At 34.4% G+C, this 23,383-nt stretch overlaps 2 protein-coding genes across 2 annotated transcripts in view; one reads left to right on the forward strand and one right to left on the reverse strand.

Moving 5' to 3' along the window:
- Positions 1–279: 279 nt before the first annotated feature.
- Positions 280–15,788, forward strand: LOC113523450 (MORN repeat-containing protein 4 homolog). Its single transcript, XM_026909431.3, has 4 exons — positions 280–417; positions 1,761–1,956; positions 3,252–3,361; positions 15,040–15,788. Exons 1-4 carry the CDS (start codon positions 408–410, stop codon positions 15,192–15,194), a joined length of 471 nt encoding a protein of 156 aa, XP_026765232.1. The 5' UTR covers positions 280–407; the 3' UTR covers positions 15,195–15,788.
- LOC113509144 (elongation of very long chain fatty acids protein 4-like) overlaps positions 15,609–23,383 on the reverse strand; it is a 31,999-nt gene continuing 24,224 nt past the window's right edge. Inside the window, exons 5-7 of the mRNA XM_026892447.3 lie at positions 21,296–21,423; positions 18,805–18,954; positions 15,609–15,868 (exon numbers count right to left, since the gene is read on the reverse strand). Of these exons, the coding sequence (XP_026748248.1) occupies positions 15,785–15,868; positions 18,805–18,954; positions 21,296–21,423 (362 nt within the window). The 3' untranslated portion in view covers positions 15,609–15,784. The remainder of the gene's footprint in view (positions 15,869–18,804; positions 18,955–21,295; positions 21,424–23,383) is intronic.

A 23,383-nucleotide genomic window follows, 5' to 3' on the forward strand; every position in this document is an offset into this window, starting at 1 on the left:
TAAATTTTCTAAAAGTTATTGCTTTATATACAAACATCGTCTCATTCGTGTTTCAACCGTAAAGTAGTTGTGTTTGCATGGCTATGTTTTAGTTTAAAGGGTTGGATATGGCGTGAATTTACTGGGTACAGAGGAATAACACCTGAGTCCTCAGGAATGGCACCGTATGGGGGGTATCATGGGCGAAACAGTATACTCTGTATAGTCCATGGTACTGCTCATGTCTATAGGCGACAGTTAACACTTTCCATCAGGTGGGCCGTCAACTTGTCTGCCATTCTAAGTAGCATATAAAATAAAAAAAAATCATACTTGTCCCTAATTTAATTATATTAGTACTTGAAACGAGTCCACATTGAAACCTTTTCAGTGTTTCAGCGAACATTGTAGAAGTGGTATCGGTCAAGATGGTGGACGGTGTGTATCTCTTATTTTTTTTTAATTTATTTATAAGATAAAAAAAGTCTTGCCATTACCTTTTTAAATACTTTTACAAAACACCTCAAATTAATGTATTTTTTTTTATAATCTACGATTTAATCAGTAATTTATTGTTTAAAGTGACATTACGAAATATTGGTTCTCGATTCCATTATGCTTTCTAGTTTTTTTTTTTTTACATTTGAAATTGTCTAAAATAAAACTAAAAAAACACATAATTACTAGCATATACAAACTAATTACCTCCAGATCTACACTCGAATCTCATTTCGATATTCGATTTCAATCCAATTTCGAGCCAATCTGTTGTGTGTGTCACACAATTACGAATTAGACCAAAATTGGAATCACATTCACATTGGTTTCAAATTTCTTTCTATGCAATTTACAGTGGCAAATAATCTCTGTTGGAAAGTGGCAACCGTCGCGTATAGACATGGACAGTACTATGGACATAACAAAGTATACTTTGCTACCCATGTTTTCTTTCATGAGTTGGCATTCTTGAGAACTAAGGTGTTTTGCCTCTTTACTCTTTAATTTTTAAAGCTATATCCTACCACTCAAACCGAAACACAGCCGTGCAAACACAGCTGATTCATAGCAGAAATACGAATGGGATAACGGTACCCAAGCAGACGACTATTGTTCAAAGTCTCCCTCTAATTCACTCTACATGGTTTTAAAACAATTGGTGTTTCAGAAGCTCTTACTTAAAGTTTGGTATATATATTTTAGACAGCCTAGAATTGGTCTATTTTATTAATTATCCTATTTCTGAAATCTATGCGTACGAAATAGTGGGGAAAAGCTAGAGATTTATATTTTTTTTTTCAATAAACACAACACTGACAAATAGCGTGGAGTAATCTATACTTGTAATAAATCTGTAGAAAGGTCAATTCTGTACATGAAATATATTTCCAAAAAAACTATCAGGCGGTGATTAGTGATCGATACTGATGCCAAAAACGCAATCAGTAAAATTTTTGTCTGTCTGTCTGTATATTCGTTACAAAAACAAAAACTGCTCGACGGATTTTAATGAAACTTGGTACAATTGGAATACTTGGTATTCTTCATACTCCTAGGCAGGTTATAGTATACTTTTTATCACGCTATGATCAATAGGAGCAGAGCAGTGAAGGGAAATGTTGGGAAAACGGGAGAAGTTACTCCATTTTTAAGCTTCCGTCGCGTGTGCAGCCTTAATGGCCACTTTTTTAAATGTAAAAATGTCCACCCGTGTGACGTCGGGACGGGCCGCTAGTACAAAAATAAAATAGTATATAAATTAATAAAAATTAATCGTATTTCAGTTGCTGATCCAGGGGTAGTGAAGACTGGGGCATATAAATACGAAGATGGGACGAGATACGTCGGAGAATGGAATTCAAAGGGACAGAAACACGGCATGGGACACTTAGTACTTCCAGACGGGACACGATATGATGGATCCATGATCAGTGGCCTGTGTTCAGGACTTGGAGTTATGGCGTTCCCGGACGGAGCCAAGTTAGTAAATTTTTTTTTAATTTTTTTTTTATACAACTTAGAATGGCAAACAAGCTGACGGCCCACCTGATGGAAAGTGGTAACCGTCGCCTGTAGACATGAGCAGTACCATGGACATAACAGAGTATACTGTGTATAAGTGTTTCTGTGATGGTATCAACAAAACTTGGCTACCTATCTTTTAATTCAGTTCTTTCAATAGAACTAACAGATACTTAGTTTTGTGATTACAAATCTAAATTTTATTTTAATTAATAAATTAATAGTTACTAGTTAAATTGACAGGATTGTTAGTAACCGATATTAGTGACTGTATTGCTAAAAATAAAGTTTTTTTTTTTATAATATAGGCAGCACGCGCATGCGGCTCGCCTAATGGAAGGTGATTATCGCCGATGTAGATTTTTAAATAAAATAACTATTTTATCGTAACTACGAGTCATTTCTAATTCTTATATGTTTAAAAGACATGACTTCAACTCATCGGAAACACAGTGTTTCCGATGAGTTATTCAATATATTTCATATAATCTTCTTTTGGACTACAGTCACTTCCTTTGTGGGGAAGGAGTACGTAATGACGATCCTCCGTCCTGACAAATTGCTTTAGTTTCGTCCCCATATATCTCTTTTAACATCATATGACATATCCGTGCAGCTTCTATGAGAAATTCAATTATGTACTATCTATAGTCATGTAAAACGATTAGTTTTTTTAGGGTTCTGTACCAAAATTGGGCAAAAGAATCCATATTGTGCGACTTAGTCTATCCGTCTGTTGCACCACTATTTTTTTATTTATGCATCTTATAATGGCAAACAAGCTGGCGGCCCACCTGATGGAAAGTGATAACCGTCGCTTATAGACATGAGCAGTACCATGGACATAACAGAGTATATTGTTTCGCCCGTGTTACCCATACGCGTTGCTTTATTTTTATTTATTTTAATGCGACGCAGTTTTTAACTTATGATAGTAAATTTCATCACAATTAGGTATATCGAATATTATTCGCAGGTATAAAATAAAATTTACCAACACACACACATACACACACACACATGCATGTGTGTGTGTGTGTGTGTGTGTGTGCACGCACGCACGCACGCACGGGTAGATATAATTTTCGTAAATAATATATAGTCACTCGCCGATAATGTAGCTTTCTATAGGTGAATGAATTTTAAAATCAGTTGAGCAGTTTTTGAGTTTATTTATTATGAACAAATACTCGTAATTAAATCTTTCCTCTTTATAATATTAGTATAAAGAATTTTTTTTTGTTGTATTCCAGATACGAAGGTGAGTTTATGCAAGGCTGGTTTCATGGCCACGGTGTTTTCTGGCGAGCTGATGGCATGAAGTTTGAGGGGGAATTCCGTGGTGGAAGAATTTGGGGTCTAGGTAAGTACCGGTCATTAAATGTTTATAAATTCTTTTTCATGACAATTAGAAATGAACTTGATTGTTTTACCTGATGGAAAGTGGTATATTTATTTATATTAATTTATAAGCCATATATATCGCTCCGTGTGGTCCCGGCATACAATGGGTCAACCCGTCCTTTCTCGTAAGAGCCCCCATAGAGGGAGGCCTATGTTCATCAACAGTCACGGACAGTTGATGTAATCAGACACCTGCTGATGTAATTATCATAATATAATTATCAGTTTTAGAATTCCCTACTCGTGACCACGGCAGGTATAACCTGGTTGAAACGTCGAGCTAATTCAGGTACACTATCACAGTTTAAATAAATAATCGTGTTAACTTCCGTCTCTTGTAAAACATTTAGAGTTCAAGTCTAACAGATAACATGGCTTATAGCTTTTTAACCGCTATTTCAGACGCGTAGATTTTAAAAGTAGAAAAACCAACGAAATGGATCACTCCTAGATTGTACCTATATCAAGATATCAGAGAGAGACTTTGTACAAAAGTCGTGTGCTTGGATACCTCTGTTCCATTCGTATTTCAACCGTGAAGCAGTTGTGTTTGCTAGCTGTGTTTCGGTTTGAAGGGTAGGACATGGCAGTAAATTTACAGGGTACAGAGGAATAATACCTGTGTCCATAGTACTGGACTAAATACATGTCTATAGGCGACGGTTACCATTTTCCATCAGGTGGACCAGCTTGTTTGTCATTCTAAGTTGCATAAAAAGTAGATAAAACATTTTTTTTTTACAACACAGGGGGCAAACGAGTATGCGGCTCACCTGATGGTAAGTGACTACCGCCGCCCATGGTCACCCACAACACCTACGACATTGCAGGTGTGCTGCCGGCCTTTTAAAAAGGAATATGCTCTTTTCTTGAAGGTTATGTTGTCGTATTGGTTCGGAAATACTGCTGCTGGAAGTTGATTCCAAAGAGTGGTTGTGCATGGGAGAAAGTGCCTTGAAAAACGCACGTTGGAGGACCGCCACTCCTCCAGATGGTTGGGATGAAATTTTAGTTTATGGCGGGTTGTACGATGGTGAAAATCTGCAGCAGGTATCAATCCGAACAATTCTTCAGAACACTCCCCATGATAAATTCGGTAGAAGATGCACAGAGATGCAACATCTCTACGCAGTTTCAGTGAGTCGAGCCGGACAGTAAGACGCCGATCGTCAACAATTCGAGCTGCCCGACTTTGCTTTGCGGTCTAACGGAAGGAGTTGGTACTGTGGCGCTCCTTCCCACAGGTGAGAACAGTATTCCATGTGTGGCCTTACTTGAGCTTTATACAGTTTTAGGCGGTTTTCTGGCGTGAAATACCGTCTCACCCTATTGAGCACCCCCAACTTTTTGGAAGCTATCTTAGCTTTTTCCTCCAGATCACCGCAAAACTGGACGTCGCTAGATATATCGACGCCAAGAATCCCCAGACTCGACTTATTATCAAGGGAAGTGCCCTGAAAGTGAGGAGATACGACAAACGGTGTCTTTTTTGCGGTGAACGCGCAGACTTGTATCTTCTTAGGGTTAAAGTGAACAAGATTGCGTTCACCCCAGATCGAAACTTTATCGAATGAAGTTTCGATTTCAGACACAAGTCTGTTTCGGAGCTCATCGGTATGTGCCCGCGAGATCTTTGCATGACCGGTGTATAATGCATCTCCTGTACTGTCGTCTGCATAACAATGAATATCACTGATCTGTAACATATCATTGATATGCAGAAGAAACAGTGTCGGAGAAAACATACATCAGATTAGACTTTCAAAAATACAACTATGGAAACTGTATTCAATTTAGTATAGTGGTTTATGCGTGGCGGCGGAACAAACATACAGACAGACGAATAGATATAATTTCTAAAAAATATCGTTTTGACATCTATTAATCTTAAGATGCATTCTATCAATTTTATTTTAAATATCTCCCACGTACAGATATTGTTCAGTTACACTTTTATTACCTATAGTAGTAAAATATTGTTTTGCGAGATTGTGCGATTGCTTTTAGAATATTGTAGGCGCTAGGTAGTTCGCCGTGTGGTTCCGGTATAGAATAAGCCATCCCTTCCTTTCTCGTGGGTTTCATAATAATGGTGAATAAGGGAGGGCGAATGATGGGCAGCAGCGTCTCTCTTAAAACATCTCTAAAGCCTAACTGCGGTTGCTTATCTGCCTGCTAAGCAAGGCAACTACTGGCAAAACCCCTCCAAGAAGAAGGCTTATATTTAGCAGTGGGCAAGTGGGCTTTGTGATGATGATGATGATAGGTATTTGTAAAAAAGTCCGATTTAACGCCTATTAATTAACTAAAACAATATATCTCCTTTATTATTGTTGTTTGCATTCCACGTAGGAGTTTCTTTTGAAGTGTCCCATACTTTATTTTATTGGGTGAAAATGGCATGGTAACCCCACCTGCGCTATCGGTATACATTGGAGGTGCACCAGTGAGAGGTGATAGGTGAGGATGAAAAGGCAGGTCAGTTAGCCCATCGTGACGAATTCAACGATAAATTAGTCACGATAGTTTCCAGGGGGAACCGCGTGGAGGTCGACCTGATAGGGTATATTGATAGCAATGGGGCTAATCTCCCCATTACTAACAATCCCTTCCCCCCAGTGTACCAAGGTAGGGCCCAAAATTTTACCCAATAGGAGAAGAATAACAAATTACTATTATTCTGTTGGCCAGATGAATTAATTATAAGGTTTATTTCAAGTTTGCATCCTCGCACCCTTTGTCGCATCCTAGTGATACGATAGTTCTTGTTGATATCTGTAGGTGACAGTTGACACTAGGCCGACAGCGTATTTGCCATTCTAAATTGGAATACATTATCTAAGAAACGATTAAGTGACAGAGCAAACTGAGATTATGAACTTCAAACGTTAAAACCCCAAAATGTACTTAAATATACTATCTTAGGTTTATAATTTTTACTCTGAGTGACTAAATAAATTTTATCTATCTATTTTATCCCATGATGTTCCACTACCGGGCTAAGTCTCCCCCATTTCCTTCCAAAATTGCCTGTTCAGCGCTACCTAAATCCAACCTTTAAAATGTGTCTAGGTCGGCACACATTGGATAGAGATCTTTATCTACCTATCAGGATCCAAACAGCGTGTTCTACCGCTTATACAACGGATTGTGCTCAGAGGAATTATTCAATATGATGCCTACGCCCACTTTCTATCATCGTACGGCTCGCCATCAACAGGGAGTTTACCCTCATACCTTACAGCCTAAATGGTCGCGTACAACGCGGTTTCAGAGATGTTTTCTCCCACGAACACTCAGGTTATGGAATGAGCCCCCTGCCGAGATTTTCCCAAGAGACTACAGCATGGGGTTCTTCAAAAGGAGGGGTAAAGAGGTTTCTTCAGGGTAGGTAACGCGCGCATAATACCTATGGTATTGCAGGCGTTCATAGGCTACGGTAACCGCTTACCATCAGGTGGGCCGTATGCTTGTTTGCCACCTCAGTGGTATAAAAAAAAAGCTAATGTGGCTTGCCCAAGCCTTTATCGTTTTATTCAAAAATTGATACAGAGAGCAAAGATTAACATTATGTACATAAAAAATATTAATTAAGTAAATAAAAGCAAGATAAAGGAGGCAACAATGAGCGGTCTTATCTGTAAATGGCGATTTCTTCCAGACAAACTTTTACTATTTTCTATTGTATTATACGAGTATATTCAATTTTTACTGTGTATTATTTAGTTTATCTTTAGCTGTACGGTTTTTATCCTTGTACATTTTACAGTTCTCTTTCAGCTTCTCAAAGGTTGATTGTAAGAGATCCCTTTATGTGATAAGTTCGCTATTGTATATTAAATCTTTTAATGTATTCAGTATAAATTATGTACAATAAAGATTTATACAATATAATACAATACTTATATTATAAAATGTGCATATAATTTATACTATTTAAAAAAATATCACAATATGTTATAAAATTTTTTATCTTCACATATGGGATCAGTTAAACTGTTACACGTCAACCAGTTGGAATCTTTTATTCTTTCTCCTGCCTTATACTATCAGTTTATAGATCCTATTTGATATTCAGTGTTTTAAGATATCCTTTAAGTGGAGGATATCCTAGCTCTGGATAAGCCGTTGCAATGAGGGAGGTTGGCAGAGATGATTTTTTTTTTATACTACTTAGAATGGCAAACAAGCTGACGGCCCACCTGATGTAAAGTAGTAACCGTCGCCTATAGACATGAGCTGTACCATGGACATAACAGAGTATACTGTTTCGCCCATGATACTCCCCATGCATTGCTATTCCTGAGGACTCAGGTGTTATTCCTCTGTACCCTGTAAATTCACGCCATATCCCACCCTTTAAACCGAAACACAGTCATGCAAACACAACTGCTTCACGGTAGAGACACGAATGGGACAGAGTTACCCAAGCAATCGACTTTTGTACAAAGTCTCCCTCTGGTAAATAATCTAGATGATGGTTGTAAACTGGTGTATTTCAGATTTATATGATGAATACTCTTATCTTAACCAGTTAAAATATCCTTTTATATTAACTACTACGTTATATATTTACAGTTTATAGTTATATAGTTTATATATTTTGCTTTTTGTTGTTTTGTTTTTGTTTTGTTGCTTTTTTATTTTCATTCTTTTATCTCTTTTACTGAGTATTATGTGTATGTTTTTGTTTATTTATATTTGTGTGCTGTAAGTAATGTAAATAAATTATCTATCTATCTACGTGCTAATATGGGACATAACATTAGGGAGTATTTCAAACGTTCTAACATGTTCATGAAATGTGTGTTAAATTACATTACCGTGTCACAGGTTCTCAGCAGACTCATACGCACAATTGCCAATGAATCAGTTGCTAATCAAGTGTTCCATGGATTACAATTTTTCACTGCATAATCTGCACAGTGTGTCTAAAGACAGACCCGTTTTTTATATGCCTTACTGGTATGTGTTCAGTTAAGGCAATCAACTTCCAGCAGCAGTATTTCCGAACCGATACGACAACATATCCTTCAAGAAAACAGTATATTCCTTTTTAAAAGGCCGGCAGTACACCTGCAATGCCGCTGGTGTTGTGGGTGATCATGGGCGGCGGTAGTCACTTACCATCAGGTGAGCCGCATGCTCGTTTGCCCCCTGTGTTGTTAAAAAAAATCATTATGAGTCTTGCGTCTTGTCTGCCTCCACTATATATGAATACATCCCATCATTCAGCTTTGTTGTTTAATAACTTTTTAAAACGCCTGAGACCTTTTAATTTTCTCAATTCTTTTAGCATTTTGATTCTCGCATACACTTATAGACAAAATGTATTTTTTTCGCTTAATTCGTTAATTTATTTATACTGTATTCAGACAAATCGTTTATCTTTAACGTACCATATAACATCTTCGATTGATTTTATTATGCGATTTGTTTGTAAAGATTAAATCTAAATCATCAGCTTCATCATCTTCCTACCCTTATCCCAATTATTTGGGGTCGGCATAATATGGTTTTATTCATATTACAAAAAGATTTGTTTTTTTTTTACGACCGGCCACTTGCCTGACGTCAACCCTCTTTGGAAGATTAAATCTAAATATCACGAGTAATATAGTATTTATATAATTTTTTTATTGCTAGAACATAAACAAAAAATAATACTTTACAAAAAAAACTAAACTTCCAATCTTTATTAATATTATGTACGTGAAATTAAGTTTGTTTGTTTGTTACTTTATAGCGTCTTAACGGCTTAACAATCATTATGAAATTTGGTGTACACATATGGGGAGAAGGATGTAGGCTACTTTTTATCTCAGTCAGTAAACATATCCTTGTTATGCGGAAAAAGTCGCGTTTAAAAGTTAATAATTTAAAAAAATGACTTGTAATAATCTATCTATATATTATTTATTAATTGTCAATCATTACGATTTTAGTCTCTTCACCTCTTGATAAATAAATATAACAATGCCTCTGTCTTTCTCTTCCCCTGCTTCGTTCTATCTTACCTTCTATTATAATGTTCATAAGTTCGTCGTGTCGTATCAAGTGTCCCAACATTTTTCTTCTTCTGTCCTCAATAGTTCTAATAATTTGTCTCTTTTCCTTAACCCTAAGCAGGACCTCCTCATTGCTAATTCGATCCCTCCAGCTAATTTTTTCCATTCTTCTCCAGCACCATATTTCAAAGACTCTAAGTGTATCCATTTCCTTCTGAGTTAATGTCCATGTCTCATATACATACAAAGTTATACTCCAGATAAGTCAGGTTTTGATAAGTCGCTTTCTAATATCTTTTGTTAAAAAACCTGTAAAAGGTGTTTTTTTTTATTGAAGGCTTGTTTGGCCATTGTAATAATATAATTATTATAATAATTATAAATAAATATATTGACACATAGAATATGTAATTACAAACTGTCTAAACCTTGAAACATATTGATCTGTTTTTTAGCTTTAATAATTAATAGTAACTAATATAAAAACTGACATAATTACCTAGAAATAGGTGAAAAATAAAAATTCTTGTCATCTAATAATACAGAGGTTAGTAATTGTATATTTTTTTTTCATGTTCAAAACAATACAAAGGAAATATTGTTAATTAGATTCACTTTGTTCAAAATTAAATGTATATTAAACTGTATTAATAAGCAATAATAATATTGTCTCTATATCTTGCTTTTATGTAATTAAGTTTTCATTTTATTTGTGTACATATTGTTTATATTTATAATCTGTACCATTCGTTGAATGAAACAATAAAGATTTTTCATTCATTCATTCATAATATAATAATAATTGCCAAACAATCACATGAGTCGCTTATTCGTCAAGTTAAAATACCCTGAGTTATGAAGAACCAAGCGACTAACATCTGGTGGTAGGTATAACCCAAAACACCCACACCGAGCCATTTTAGAAAATTTTATCTCTTAAATTGGTCCGACCGAATATCGAACCCGGGAACTTATTTACGCAATGTGACGTAGTCTCCACTGCACTATAGAGGTGCTCAAATTATTATTACTTGTATTTTAATTAAAGTTACTACAAAAATATTCCTCTTCGCGTAACAAACGTTCTCGAAAAATAATACCAACAACGCATTGTCGACTTCCCTAGTTTCGTTAGTGTCCATGGGCTGCGGTGATCACTTACTATCAGGTGAATCGCTCGTTTGTCGCCTTCTCACATAAAAAAATAGTCGTTTGTTACAAATCTCTTCTTTTTTGGAAAAGGTTGAAAATGTAATCAAATAAAATGGGTTACATTTTTATTATAAATATTAATAACTGTATTTTTTTTAATATGCTGATAATTGTTTGTGCTGCAACCCTACTGTTATATTTCGAAATCCTGAATAGGGCATATGTTAAGTATTTATTTTGCAATAATTCGGCTTTCAAGATTCGAATCCGTATCTATCAACTCAATATTCTTCTTGGAAATAATAATAAATACCATTGATTTTCAAGAAGTGCAGACCCTGTCAAATTTCGGCGAAATCTTTCAACTGCGCTTTCAACTTCGAGTTGCCAGAAAAGCCGATATTTCCGAAATATAGATGGAAACATTTTGTAAAATGCTTTAAAGGGGCATTAACTTTTTTCAAGAGTCAAAATTAAAAAGATTTATCGATTAGACGGAAAACACATTTTCTGAAAAAACATACACGGCCACACGACTCTTGCGCACGCACGCATACACACACACACACCATTCACACACGCACGTACACACGTGCACATGTGTGAGTGTACACTCTCTCTCTTTATCTCTCTCTGACATCCACACACACACACACATACACAGCGATCTGGTCCTGCAATAAAAATGTACAATGTATATAAATTGTTTTAGGCATGCCTATTACTGATCTAATTAGACATCTAATAGACTTGAAGACATTTTTCTGTAAATACTAATTCATATTGAATGTAATGGATAAACTCAAAAAATGCACCTATAACTAATTTTAAAAAATCTTTTACCCAAAAAACAGGGTTGTGGTTAAAAACATTATTGGTAAGTAGTATGAGCTACATCGAATTAAAAAAAAAACTAGCTATTTACATGTGCGATGCCGGGGCTGGTTGCTAGTAAATAATATTAATAAATAATATTATTAAATATCATTTTGAATTATACAGGGATCGAATCAGTGACCATCGGAAAATGAGTTAGTTAAACCGCAAATGGTTAACCTCTAACTCGTTAATATATTCGCGAATAATTGTTTACGACAGAGTCGGATTTACAACGCGTTATCATTTATTGCCGGATAATGAGAGTCCTACAAGGGGGAAAAGGATTGTTAGCAATGGAGTTTGACAGCCCCATTGCTAGCAATATACCTTATTAAGTTGACCTCCACGTGGTTCCCCCTTGAAACCATCGTAAACAATTCTTGTTGAATTCGTCACGATAGGCTAACTGACCTGCTTCATCTTCACCTATCATACTTCACTGGTGCCCCGCCGGTGTATTCCGATAGCGCGGGTACCCCACGGGGTTACCATTTCATTATCATCCATTTAAAAAAAAATGAGAGTCCTACAATCCACTTTTCCATTTACAACTCAATCATTCTGTTATTTGAAGTATGTAAAGATTAATGGGTAGGTAATCTCTGTTAAATCCTACTACCTTTCCCTTTAGTACAATGGTACCCTTCCCTTTAGGAAAATGTTCCTGTGTTCTCTCTTCGTTTTCCTCCGTCATTCTCTCCTGTTGTATGTGTGTTATTAAATATGTGTATGTTTATGTATGTTTTTTATGTTTGTATGTATATATGTGTTTATTTAGAATAGTGCGCCATCTAGTCTTTTCCTTTTTCTCAATGTAGAGGAAATAATTAAATATTGATTCATCAAGATACATTGTGTGATCTAGAGAAAAAAAACGAGTTAGCTAATTTGACAAAAAGTTGACCCGTTTTTGAGACTCTATACTCTATCTATATAATCTATCTAACCAATCATATTACAATTTGGTGGTTTTTTTTTCTAATGGGTGAAAATGGAACGGTATCCCCGCCCGCGCTATCGGTATACACCGACGAGGCACCAGTGGAAGATGATAGGTGAGAATGAATGCAGGTCAGTTGGCCCACCATGATGAATTCGATAAGAATTAAACATAATGGTTTCCAAGGGAAACCGCGTGAAGGTCGACCTGAAAGGGTATATTGCTAGTAATGGGGCTATTAGACCCCATTACTAGCAATCCCTTTTCCCCCTACAATTTGGTGTACACGCACTGTACTCGTATGGGATGGAGAAAGATATATACTTTTTATCCCGATCACGCGAACTTCGAATAAAAGTTAGTATAAAATAAAACTATAATGAAACTTAAAATGTACGTTAAATAGGTTTTTTTTTAAATGTAATATACGAATTGGAGTGCTCTTCCTGCTTTTACGAGTATATTTCAAGAGAAATACAAACTAGAGCTTTTCCAAGTGGACGGCGAAAAAGCGCACTTACAAGAAAATACTTTCTCACGCTCACCAAGAAGCGTGCTTCGATACCATTCCTTAAGGAAAACTACTTTTTATTCCGTTCAACCAATATATTGTTTCGGTATCGGACGCGATCACATGTAAAGACTAGTATATAATAATATGAGCATATTATTTTTCTTTCTTGCGATAATTGTATATTTCCTACTTAAAAAAATATTATAGGTAAGACTAGACGTTTCCCGTGGCGTTGCTTGCTTCTATGTGGTTCCCTTACATCATTCCCATTGGAACTCTTCATGAATCCGATCTTATATTGTATTGTATACTTACACGATAATTACGTACCTAATACCTTCATAAAGTTTCAGCCAGTTTAACTGATCGGTTATTTTATAGCATTTTATATGTGATTCTTAAGAAAAATATAACTTTTTTATTTATGAACCGATTGAAATAAAACAAACGTTAAATATTAAGTGGAGCAAACCGCAATGTATTAGTGAAAACCATGTTCAAAACGATTAAGCTGTTTCTGAGATTAGCGTGCACAAATGTACAGTCAAACAGAGAAACAGACAAAAATTAAAAAAAAAAAATTGGGTTCTATTGCGTTCATAAAGCCCTCCTATAATAGTTTTTCTTATATACTCGTATATTCTATGTATAGACAGCGACCAGTTATGATTTTGTTATATGTATTGATAGATTTATTTTTTTTATGGGTGAAAATGGTATGGTTACCCCGCCTGCGCTAACGAGATACGCTGGCGGAGCAGCAGTGAAGGTTGATAGATGAGAATGAAAACAGGCCAGTTAACCCATCATGATGAATTCATCAGGAATTAACCATGATAGTTTCCAGAGAGAACCACGAGAAGGTCGACCTGGTTGGGTATATTGCTAGCAATGGGATTCTCAGTCTCCATTACTAACAATCCCTTTCCCCCAATGATTGATTGATTAGGTACTAGTAAATTGTTACTCAACTACATCAGTCTAATTTTTAACTGTACGTTACACAATTTCAGTTTTTATTCATTCACTTCTAAATGAGTTTAAGCTCTTGGATGTTTTCGCAATTAGGTATTAGGTCTTCTAAAATATCTCTTTAGATCTGATAATAAAGCCTGAAATATTGTCTTGTTTGCATAAAATCTTCTTGTTAAGCGATTAAAGGATTAGATTCTTTTATTGTCATGTTCTGTGAATTCTTGTTTTGCAATTTTGGGTTCACTTTTGTTTTAGCACTTTTTTAAATTTTGTGACCATTAAATCTATAGACAGATTAGATTTCAAATGTTTTAATTTAGGACGTGTAATTACGTGTCTATAAGTTAGTGTTGCTTTGCAACCAGCCGAACTTTGTCCTTGAATGGAAACAGCAGATTTACTCGCTAAAGCTATATAATTAATACATGACTTACAGATTATAAAAATTTATAAAAATATGCAAGTATAAAATTAATGTCCCGTGTGGTCTTCGCATAGAATAGGCCACCCCTTCCTTTCCCATGGGTATTGTAAGAGGCGACTAAGGGATGACGAAGGATGGGCGTTCGTCTTAAAACATCTCCAAAGCCTTACTGCGGTTGCCAATCTGCCTGACAAGCGTGGAAATTATTGGCAAACCCCCTAGTGGGAGGCTTATGTCCAGCAGTGGACAGTTAAAAGATAAGTGGTATGATGATGACATAATTACTATTTGACCAACACTAGAATAAAAAATAAATAGCTAAATGTATACCTATATATCGTAGTTAATTCTAAGGTGTTATTTTCTAAACATATCTCTATTTAAATTTGATAGTTTTGCGAAATCAGTAAATTTAATTTATTATGTCCACGGTACTGCTCATGTCTATAGGCGACGGTTATCAGTTTCCATCAGGTGGGCCGTCAGCTTGTTCGCCATTCTAATTTGTATAAAAAAAAAATTAACTAAAATCTATAAGTAACTTAGTTCATATTCAGAATAAAAATTATATACAATTGGATTTTTAATTTAATTTTTAATTAATTAATTATTAATGAATTTAATTTTTAACTAATTGAGACTTTCTTCTCCGTTCTTTTTTTAATTTAGCTTAAAAGCAGATATTTGGTTTTGTAGTAGGTATCTTTTTTGTATCCAAATACTTATTCGTTGATTTTTTTACCAGGTCTTGTGACATTCAGCGATGGAAGCAATGGATTTCCAAGGAATGAAGGGTTCTTCCAGGATTGCAGGCTGGTTCGACGTAAACGATGCCCCGAAGTGGTGCAAAGGGGACAGAAGGTCGCTTATATGGCGAGAGCGCAATGCCAACAGATGTGATTAATAAATTCTAATAAAAACTTTATTTTTATTTTGAAAATTGATTAAACTGAATTTTTTTTTTTATGATAAGCGGTTAACGTAGCCTATGAAAGCTTGTAATGTAAACGAGGAGTATTACGCGCGCATTGCCGACCTTGAAGAAACCTCTTTACCCCCCTTTTGAAGAACCCCATGCTGTAGGCTCTTGGAAAAACCTCGGCAGGGAGCTTATTCTACAACCTGAGTGTTCGCGAGAGGAAACATCTCTAAAATTTATTTAAATTATTTATTCAATAAATAAATAAATCGAAATGATTTAAATTTGATTGTAATTCCAATGCGTCAACAGTTACAATTTATGTGTCATTCTGCTGCAATTTATGTGTATTTCAGCTAAAGGGTAATAAAGGTTTGAAAATTTAGATACAACAATAAAACAAGTAATAACAAATTTATTATCTCCTCAACATTTCTTTAGAAATAATTAATAATTAATTAATGTTAAATAATATTAAATTAATTAATTATTAATTTAATTTTCTCTTATCAATACATTTAAATTACTCCTTATTATATTGGACAATAAATAAACTTATAAATTAAGAGGTTTAATTGTTTTTCAGTTTCCTTTTGGCGATGGTTGCCTCATCGTCGAGGCATTGTCCATATCTCACTTCCATACATTTGCTGCCCTGTAACAAATTATACAAAACATATAATTATATAATTATATGTATAAAAATATCATGTCACGAGTGTTTTTTATAAAAAAATTGTGTATATTTGGTAGGTTTTAAAGTATATTTCATACCGTTATGTGAAGGTTGTTCCTATCCCTAACATATACGAGTATGATAGAACAATTTTTACCGAGTCAGCCAGTACAATATATAATTTTGATTTAACTATAATAAAAACTATTATATGCCGTGTGGTTTCAGCATAGAATAAGCCACCCCGTCCCATCCTGGGGATAACGTAAGTGGAGACTAAGGGAACCTAATGTTTAAACGATGCACAGCAGCATCCTTTTTAAAACATCACTAAAGCTTAACTGCGGTTGCCAACCCACCTGCCAAACTTGAAGATTCTATTATTTTTTAATATGAAGATGTAATACATGTAATAATGTAAATATATATCCCTACTGATTATTATACATACATACATATATACATATCTATACATATATGTATAAACATACACACATGCATTTCAACACTTACACAAATACATAAAAATATATAAATACTGATTACATTTATAAATAAAATACAAAGTTATAACCTTTTTAGGTATCTGAAGAAATAAGTATGCTAACACTACAAATAAACAAATTAAAAAGACGACAACTTGCTCAAATAATAGTCCTTAAGTTTTGTTTTAAAACTCGGCAGACATTTACTAATTTAATGTATTAAGACTCTCTCATATAAATTTTTCTTAAAAACCTCCCATCCACAAACATCTTTTAGTTACAATCTACTTACATGTATGTTACATATAAATTATTTTTATCATTAACGGACGCGTTTTGAAAGGAAACACACATCAACAATGAATTAACTGTCATCTTTTGACAGTTGCTCCATCTAGACGATGATCTATGTCTATTATGTAAACCAGCACACGACGCAACCACTACGACCACGTTACAAATGAACAATTTATAAGAAAGCAAAAGGCAGTGGAACGGAACTGTCGGTGATTGCATCATCACACTTTCTCTGGGAAGTTTGTTGCGTAAGGCATCTCGGCGCTGATTGCAATATTATTATTGCATGTTATTTAATGACTCGAACACTTTTTAAGTCTTCGAAAACGAGAATGCTCTTAATTGTACAGCATTTATGGATGTGACCAGTTATCTTCGGCTCTTCTTCGGTATTCTGAACGGGGACTGTATACTTTTGCAACTTTTGCAATAATGTTTTAGAGCATTTATAACTTTCCAATAGGCCACCCTTTCCTTTCCCGTGGGTGTCGTAAGAGGCGACTAAAGGAGATTGGGAGAGGGGCAGTAGCGTGACTTTTAAAAAATCTCTAAATCCTAACTGCGATTGCCAATTCACCTACTAAGTGTAGCAAGTACTGGAAAAACCCCCTATAGGGGGAGACTTATGTTCAGAATTGGTCAGTTAAAGGCTGATATGATGATGATGATGATGACAGCATCGCGATTGTCTGTCATTTTTCAAAAACAATATAACATTTTGCTATATTTCTGTTTGACCGAAAATATTATTGGGGGTCGATTCTGAGGCAACATTCTATAAACCTATCTCAAATATTTAAATTTGATATTATAATAATATTTTAATCAAAATTATTATAAAATAAATTTATGACATATATTATCTGATACAATGTCACCATTTAATTTCATTGTAAGAACTCGTCAGTTATATGTTAGGGGCTTAAATAATATACGAGTAATCTTCATACAAATGTTTCGAGAAAAACAGGTGAACTTTTTCATACAATTTTGTGTGATAAATAGCTATGAGTGATTCTTTTATGACTTCTATATTTATTTTGTCTTAAAATTTCTGCATCTTTTTAATGAGTAAACACTCATTTTATTTATTAAATGATACGCCAAGATACATTTTGTGCGTAATTATAATATATAGAATATTGATAAAAAAAACAGTCAACTAGTTTGACAATTAGCTGACATATAGTTGACCCGTTTTAGAAATATGATACTCTATATAATCTAAAATTAAGGGTAATTTTGGTTGTTACTTTCTAATATTAAAAAAAAACCTACTGAACCTAAGACCTACTTCGGAGTGAACTATTGTCGGATGTTTAATTCGATGCAGTAAACTGACATAAGCTAATGTCACTTTCACAAAAAATGTTACCACACTTAACTTAGTAGCGATAGCTTCATTAATTTAAAAACGAACTAAATTAACTAGCGTAAACCTATTAAGTTATAATTCTATAAATAATATATAATTATTATTATTTCATAATAATAATTATACAAAAAAACATATCTCGATTATATTTTTTATTTATGCCCATAAATAAAAAATACTAATACAGCAATACAGTAATAACTGGCAACACTGGAGCTGTCAGTTTACTGCATCGAATTAAAAGTCCGACTATAGGTTTCTGGTCGGGCAACAATTTAAGGAATGTAGTTGGGAGTTTCTAACGAATTCCCGTATACAAGTACTACAGTCGTATGTCAATCGATTTAATCGAATTTGAACATTTGGCACATTTCTTTTGCAGACTCGCAAGTACAAAGAAATTTCGTTTATTAATTGAAACGGATCCTGCATATTCGATGTTGTGCGTAACACCAGCTGAGCCTAAGGAATTCTTATTTCATTCTTACATCCTATTTCACAACACAACTGACTCGTATTCTATTGATTAGCCGTTTCATTCGACTAAAGCCTTATCTAAATGAGGACGAATGATTTGACTTTTATTTGTAATGGATAAAGTAAAAAAATACCTAATCATGAATATATGTACATATATACACACATATTTATAGGTATACTGGCTAACGTGGCAAATGTTGTTTTGCCATTTATCACCATTGAAATTTGAGACAATATTAAACATACCATTTCTTAAAAAAAAAAAACAAAATTCTTACCTTTGCAAGATAAGCTTTCATGTAGAAATTTCCGAAGAGAACGATGAAGGAAATCATGTAAAGAATAAGTACGTAGTGCATCCATAATGGGAACTCGCAGCCGGTTCTTACGCCGTTGATTCCAAGAATTAGGGCACATGTGAACTGAATCTGGAAAAATTAATATACGATTAATATATTGAAATCTTAGATTATATACAGAGTGTCCCCATACAAATGCTTCGCACAAATACAGGTCAACCTTTTTTCATGTGTATGTGACCTTATATTATATTTTTTTTAAATGACAGCCATTTTAATACATATAGAATCAAAATAAATAGTTCGCAATTCAAATTAAAAAAAGAATAATTATATTTGGGAGGTTTTTAATCTAATTACTTGCAACACTAAAAAATTACGCGTTTTGTTTTTATTTAAAAAAAATAGGTTAAAATTTAGTTAGCCAAATATAAATTTAGCTAACTAAATGTAGATCTTTTTTTAATAATCGATGCTCGATCTATAATACAATCTATGATTGAAATGCAAAAATAATTGATTAATTTCAATAAATTAAAACAGATTACGCATATATGCATACTCGTATTATACGTATTAACCCCCTTTATAGGGGGGGAAAGGGATTGTTAGTGATGGAGACTGAGAGTCCCATTGCTAGCAATATACCCAACCAGGTCGACCTCCTCGCGGTTCCCCTTGGAAACTATCATGGTTAATTCTTGATGAATTCATCATGATGGGCTAACTGGCCTGTTTTCATTGGTCCTTCACTGGTGCTCCGTCAGCGTATCCCGTTAGCGCAGGTGGGGTTACCATACCATTTTCACCCATCAAAAAAAAGACAATCAATACATATAACAAAATCATAACTGGTCGCTGTCTGTACATAAAATATATATAAGAAAAACTAATATAGGGGGGCTTTATGAACGCATTGGCACCCACAACAATAATTTTAATAATAGCGCAGGTGGAGTTACCATTCTATTTTCACCCATCAAAAAAAACCCTCCTTATAGGAACGGCCTATGTTCATGAGTGGCCAGTTAACGACAGATACCATCGTTATCATACATAAAATTAATACAAACGCTTTGACACAGCCATAACTTTATTCTAAGGCATTTTTCTATCTAGTTCTTAGTATCTACGCAATGTTCTATCTAGATGTATATGATCAATTTCATCTGTAGATATTGTTCCAGTTTTGTGTTATAGTAAGTAAACAGCTTGTTATCATAACATAATATTACGTCGATCCCGAATAATACGGGCAAAGACATGATGAATAATAATTGATGCTAACATTATTTGTTGATTGCTCAACGGGAATATTTGGGAATCAAGCGGTATCATGTTAGCAATATAGCTCATTCTACTATAATTATAATCGCGAGAATTTGCAGAGACGTTTCTTACTCAATTAACGCTTAAACCGCTGAATGGTTTAACAAGAAATTTTGTATCAATGCGAAGCGTGATTGTTTTAGTATCACTCGCTATTATACTATTCCTTCGCGTGAATCAGGATTATGTAATAATTATTCCTTATTTGTTTTTCTTTCTTTATTCGTATGGGCTTGCTATTTAATATAATTGTTTATAAGTAGGATTTATTATATAGTTTATCTAGACCAGTGGTGGGCAAACTATTTTAATGGGTGGGCCACAAAGTTTAAGAAATTCTAGAGGAGGGCCAGAATTATAGAAAAAATGCATTTTGTGTTAAAGCTTTTATTCATAATATTATAAAAATATTTCAGCATTACACACAAATGTTACAAATTAACTTTTACCTTTAAATAATAATTTATTTAATTTTTATTCGAAGGCCCTGCCATGGTAGACGTGTAAGACATGGAATTGTTTTTGATTTACTATAATATTTTCGAACTACGCGGCTAGTTTAGCATCACCGATAGGTTATGCATTTATTATTGTACTAAGTAGAATCTACTTTACACGTCTCGACCGTCAAAACGTAATTAGAGCGGGCCATATACTATCCATGTCGATGGATCTTCGATAGCCCGGATTAAATACTTTCGCAGGCCGATCTTTTTTTTTTTTTACAACACAGGGGGCAAACGAGCATGCGGCTCACCTGATGGTAAGTGACTACCGCCACCCATGGTCACCCACAACACCTACGGCATTGCAGGTGTGCTGCCGGCCTTTTAAAAAGGAATATGCTCTTTTCTTGAAGGTTTGCCCATCACTGATCTAGACTATAGTCTGGTTTAGTTTTGGCCCAACTCCCTTATTCATAAAAACGTCAAACCTGTCATAAACCTAAATTAGCTATTAAACTGTTTCGTCTCTTTCTTTTATACTATATTCTCAATTTGAATAAAAGTGACAAAACAGTGAAATAATTAAAACAGGTTTGAAGGAATGTTTAGTTTTTTTTTTTTTTATAAGAGGTTAAGACTATAAGTTTCTGAATAAAAATTGCTAAATGCAGGGGAAATTATTACTTAACACTTACCAGTTGCAAAATTGTAAGGTATTTCTTCCACCAGAGGAACTTGCTGACTGACGGCCCCAAGACTGACAGTCCGTAGTATGTGTACATTAGCACGTGGATGCTGCTATTCACCATGGCCGGCAAGAAAGCTGTAAAACAAACAAAGCCTTAGAACAGCGACTCGTGAAGTGGATACCATAGAACCTAGAGGTTCCATAGAAAAGTCATTAGAGTATCGTGAAATTATTTATTTTTGGCTATAAATTAATACCACATCGTCAGCTTGTTTGCCATTCTAAGTTGTATAAAAAAAAAGAAAGTCGAATTTGAAATAATTTTAAATCTGTTGATAACTAGAGGGATATGAGTGCATGATGAGCTGTCAGCGTTGGTTAAATTAAAGCGGATAAAGCATTTCCCGCCATTTCCATTATTCAAATGGCTTGACAATTTCTTTATCCAATTCAGTTCAAATGCGTCATTCGTAATTCGAATTTCGTCGCGCGTTTTTCCTTAATCTATGGACACATGTAGCGGTTTTGATTGCATGCCTGTATACGGTGTTGAATTTTATTAAAAAAAAAAAAAGAGAGCGCACTTTTGTTTGATGATGTGATCACTTTATCACGGGCTATTCATTTGATAATATTTAATAAAAAAAAACTATTTATCTATTTTTATTTTACTAACTATTATGAACGCAAAAGTTTGTAAGGATTTACGAATGGATGTTTGTTATTCTTTCACCCAAAAACTATTGAACGGATTTAAATGAAATTACATGTGAAGATACAAGAGTAGGTCACTTCTTTAAATTATATAGATAGTCATAGAAATGCTTCGAGGAAAACGGCTCAACTTTTTCATACAATTTTGCGTGATAAATAGTTATGAGTACTTCCTTTATAACTTCTATATTAATTTTGTCTTGTCAATTCTGCATCTTTTTAATGCGTCAAAATGATTTTTATTTATTAAATAATACGTCAAGATACATTTAATGCTTAAATATATAGAACACTGAAAAAAAAACTAGTCAGTTAATTTGACAATTAGCTGACAAAAAATTTAACCCGTTTTTGAAGCTCGAGGCTTTATTTATATAATCTACACATCACATCCTAATTTGAAATTTAGCACAAAAATAGAATAATCTATTTTTGTCAAGCTAGTATATAAATACTAACTTGACATATAGAATATGTATTATATTATCCTGATACAAGTGGATGACGGTACGGTGTACAGTTAGTTTTTTATATAAATAAAAAAAAATTGCTCTCAGTAACATATGCTCTAAAGAGATTTGCCGATTCTTGTCGCTGTAGTAAATACAATACTTGACGTGCCTATATGTCGCTGATCGTATTGAAAATTAACGTTGCAGCCTATTGCTGTATTTTATATAAATAGGTGATATATTTTTTACCTATTATAACTGTTCTATGGTTGCTGAGTTCATTGACCCGCAACGGTATCTAGTACTTACAACGAAGTCATACGATGGCGAGCCGTTATGTTGATTGTTACAGTCGATTTGCCGATATTTTGCCAATCACATTGACCCAATGTTATGGAGAGCATGGTTTTGAACCATATGTTTAAATCGACTACACTCAGTTAAGTGCTTACGGGAGAAAAGGGTGGCGGGGAGGGTATTGTAACGGAGATTAGAGGCTCCATAGTTGGCAATATGCCGTTAAGTCGACTCCCATATTTGTAAACTACCGTGATCAATTCTTGGAGATTTTTTTATAATGGTCCAATTTCATGATTACTTAGCATTACTGGAATTAATAGCGCAGGTGAGGTTATCATTGCATTTTTATTAAGCATTAAAAAAAATTCAAATACTTTTTTAATATTAATAGAACAAATAACACTATCGAGAATTGAATCCGGGACCTCATGTGTAAAGCTTTCTCCTCACTTATGCGCCCAACGTAACATATGCTCATCCTCACCTATCATTTATTGCTAGGGCGGCGCCTAACCTATATAACCATATAACCAATATAACTATATATATAACCATATAACCAATAGCATGCATATGCATAATTTAAATATTTTCATGTCATTCGGGAATTATAGAAGCCGTGTGGTCCC

The sequence above is a fragment of the Galleria mellonella genome, unplaced genomic scaffold (assembly GCF_026898425.1).
Source record: "Galleria mellonella isolate WM207_F2 unplaced genomic scaffold, CSIRO_AGI_GalMel_v1 utg270, whole genome shotgun sequence".
Classification (NCBI taxonomy): domain Eukaryota; kingdom Metazoa; phylum Arthropoda; class Insecta; order Lepidoptera; family Pyralidae; genus Galleria; species Galleria mellonella.

Excerpts from the sequence above, each read along its gene's own strand:
- LOC113523450 (XM_026909431.3), top strand. Across the intron at positions 1,957-3,251 it reads GCGTTCCCGGACGGAGCCAA|ATACGAAGGTGAGTTTATGC; the intron begins GTTAGTAAATTT and ends GTTGTATTCCAG. Across the intron at positions 3,362-15,039 it reads TGGAAGAATTTGGGGTCTAG|GTCTTGTGACATTCAGCGAT; the intron begins GTAAGTACCGGT and ends TTTTTTTACCAG.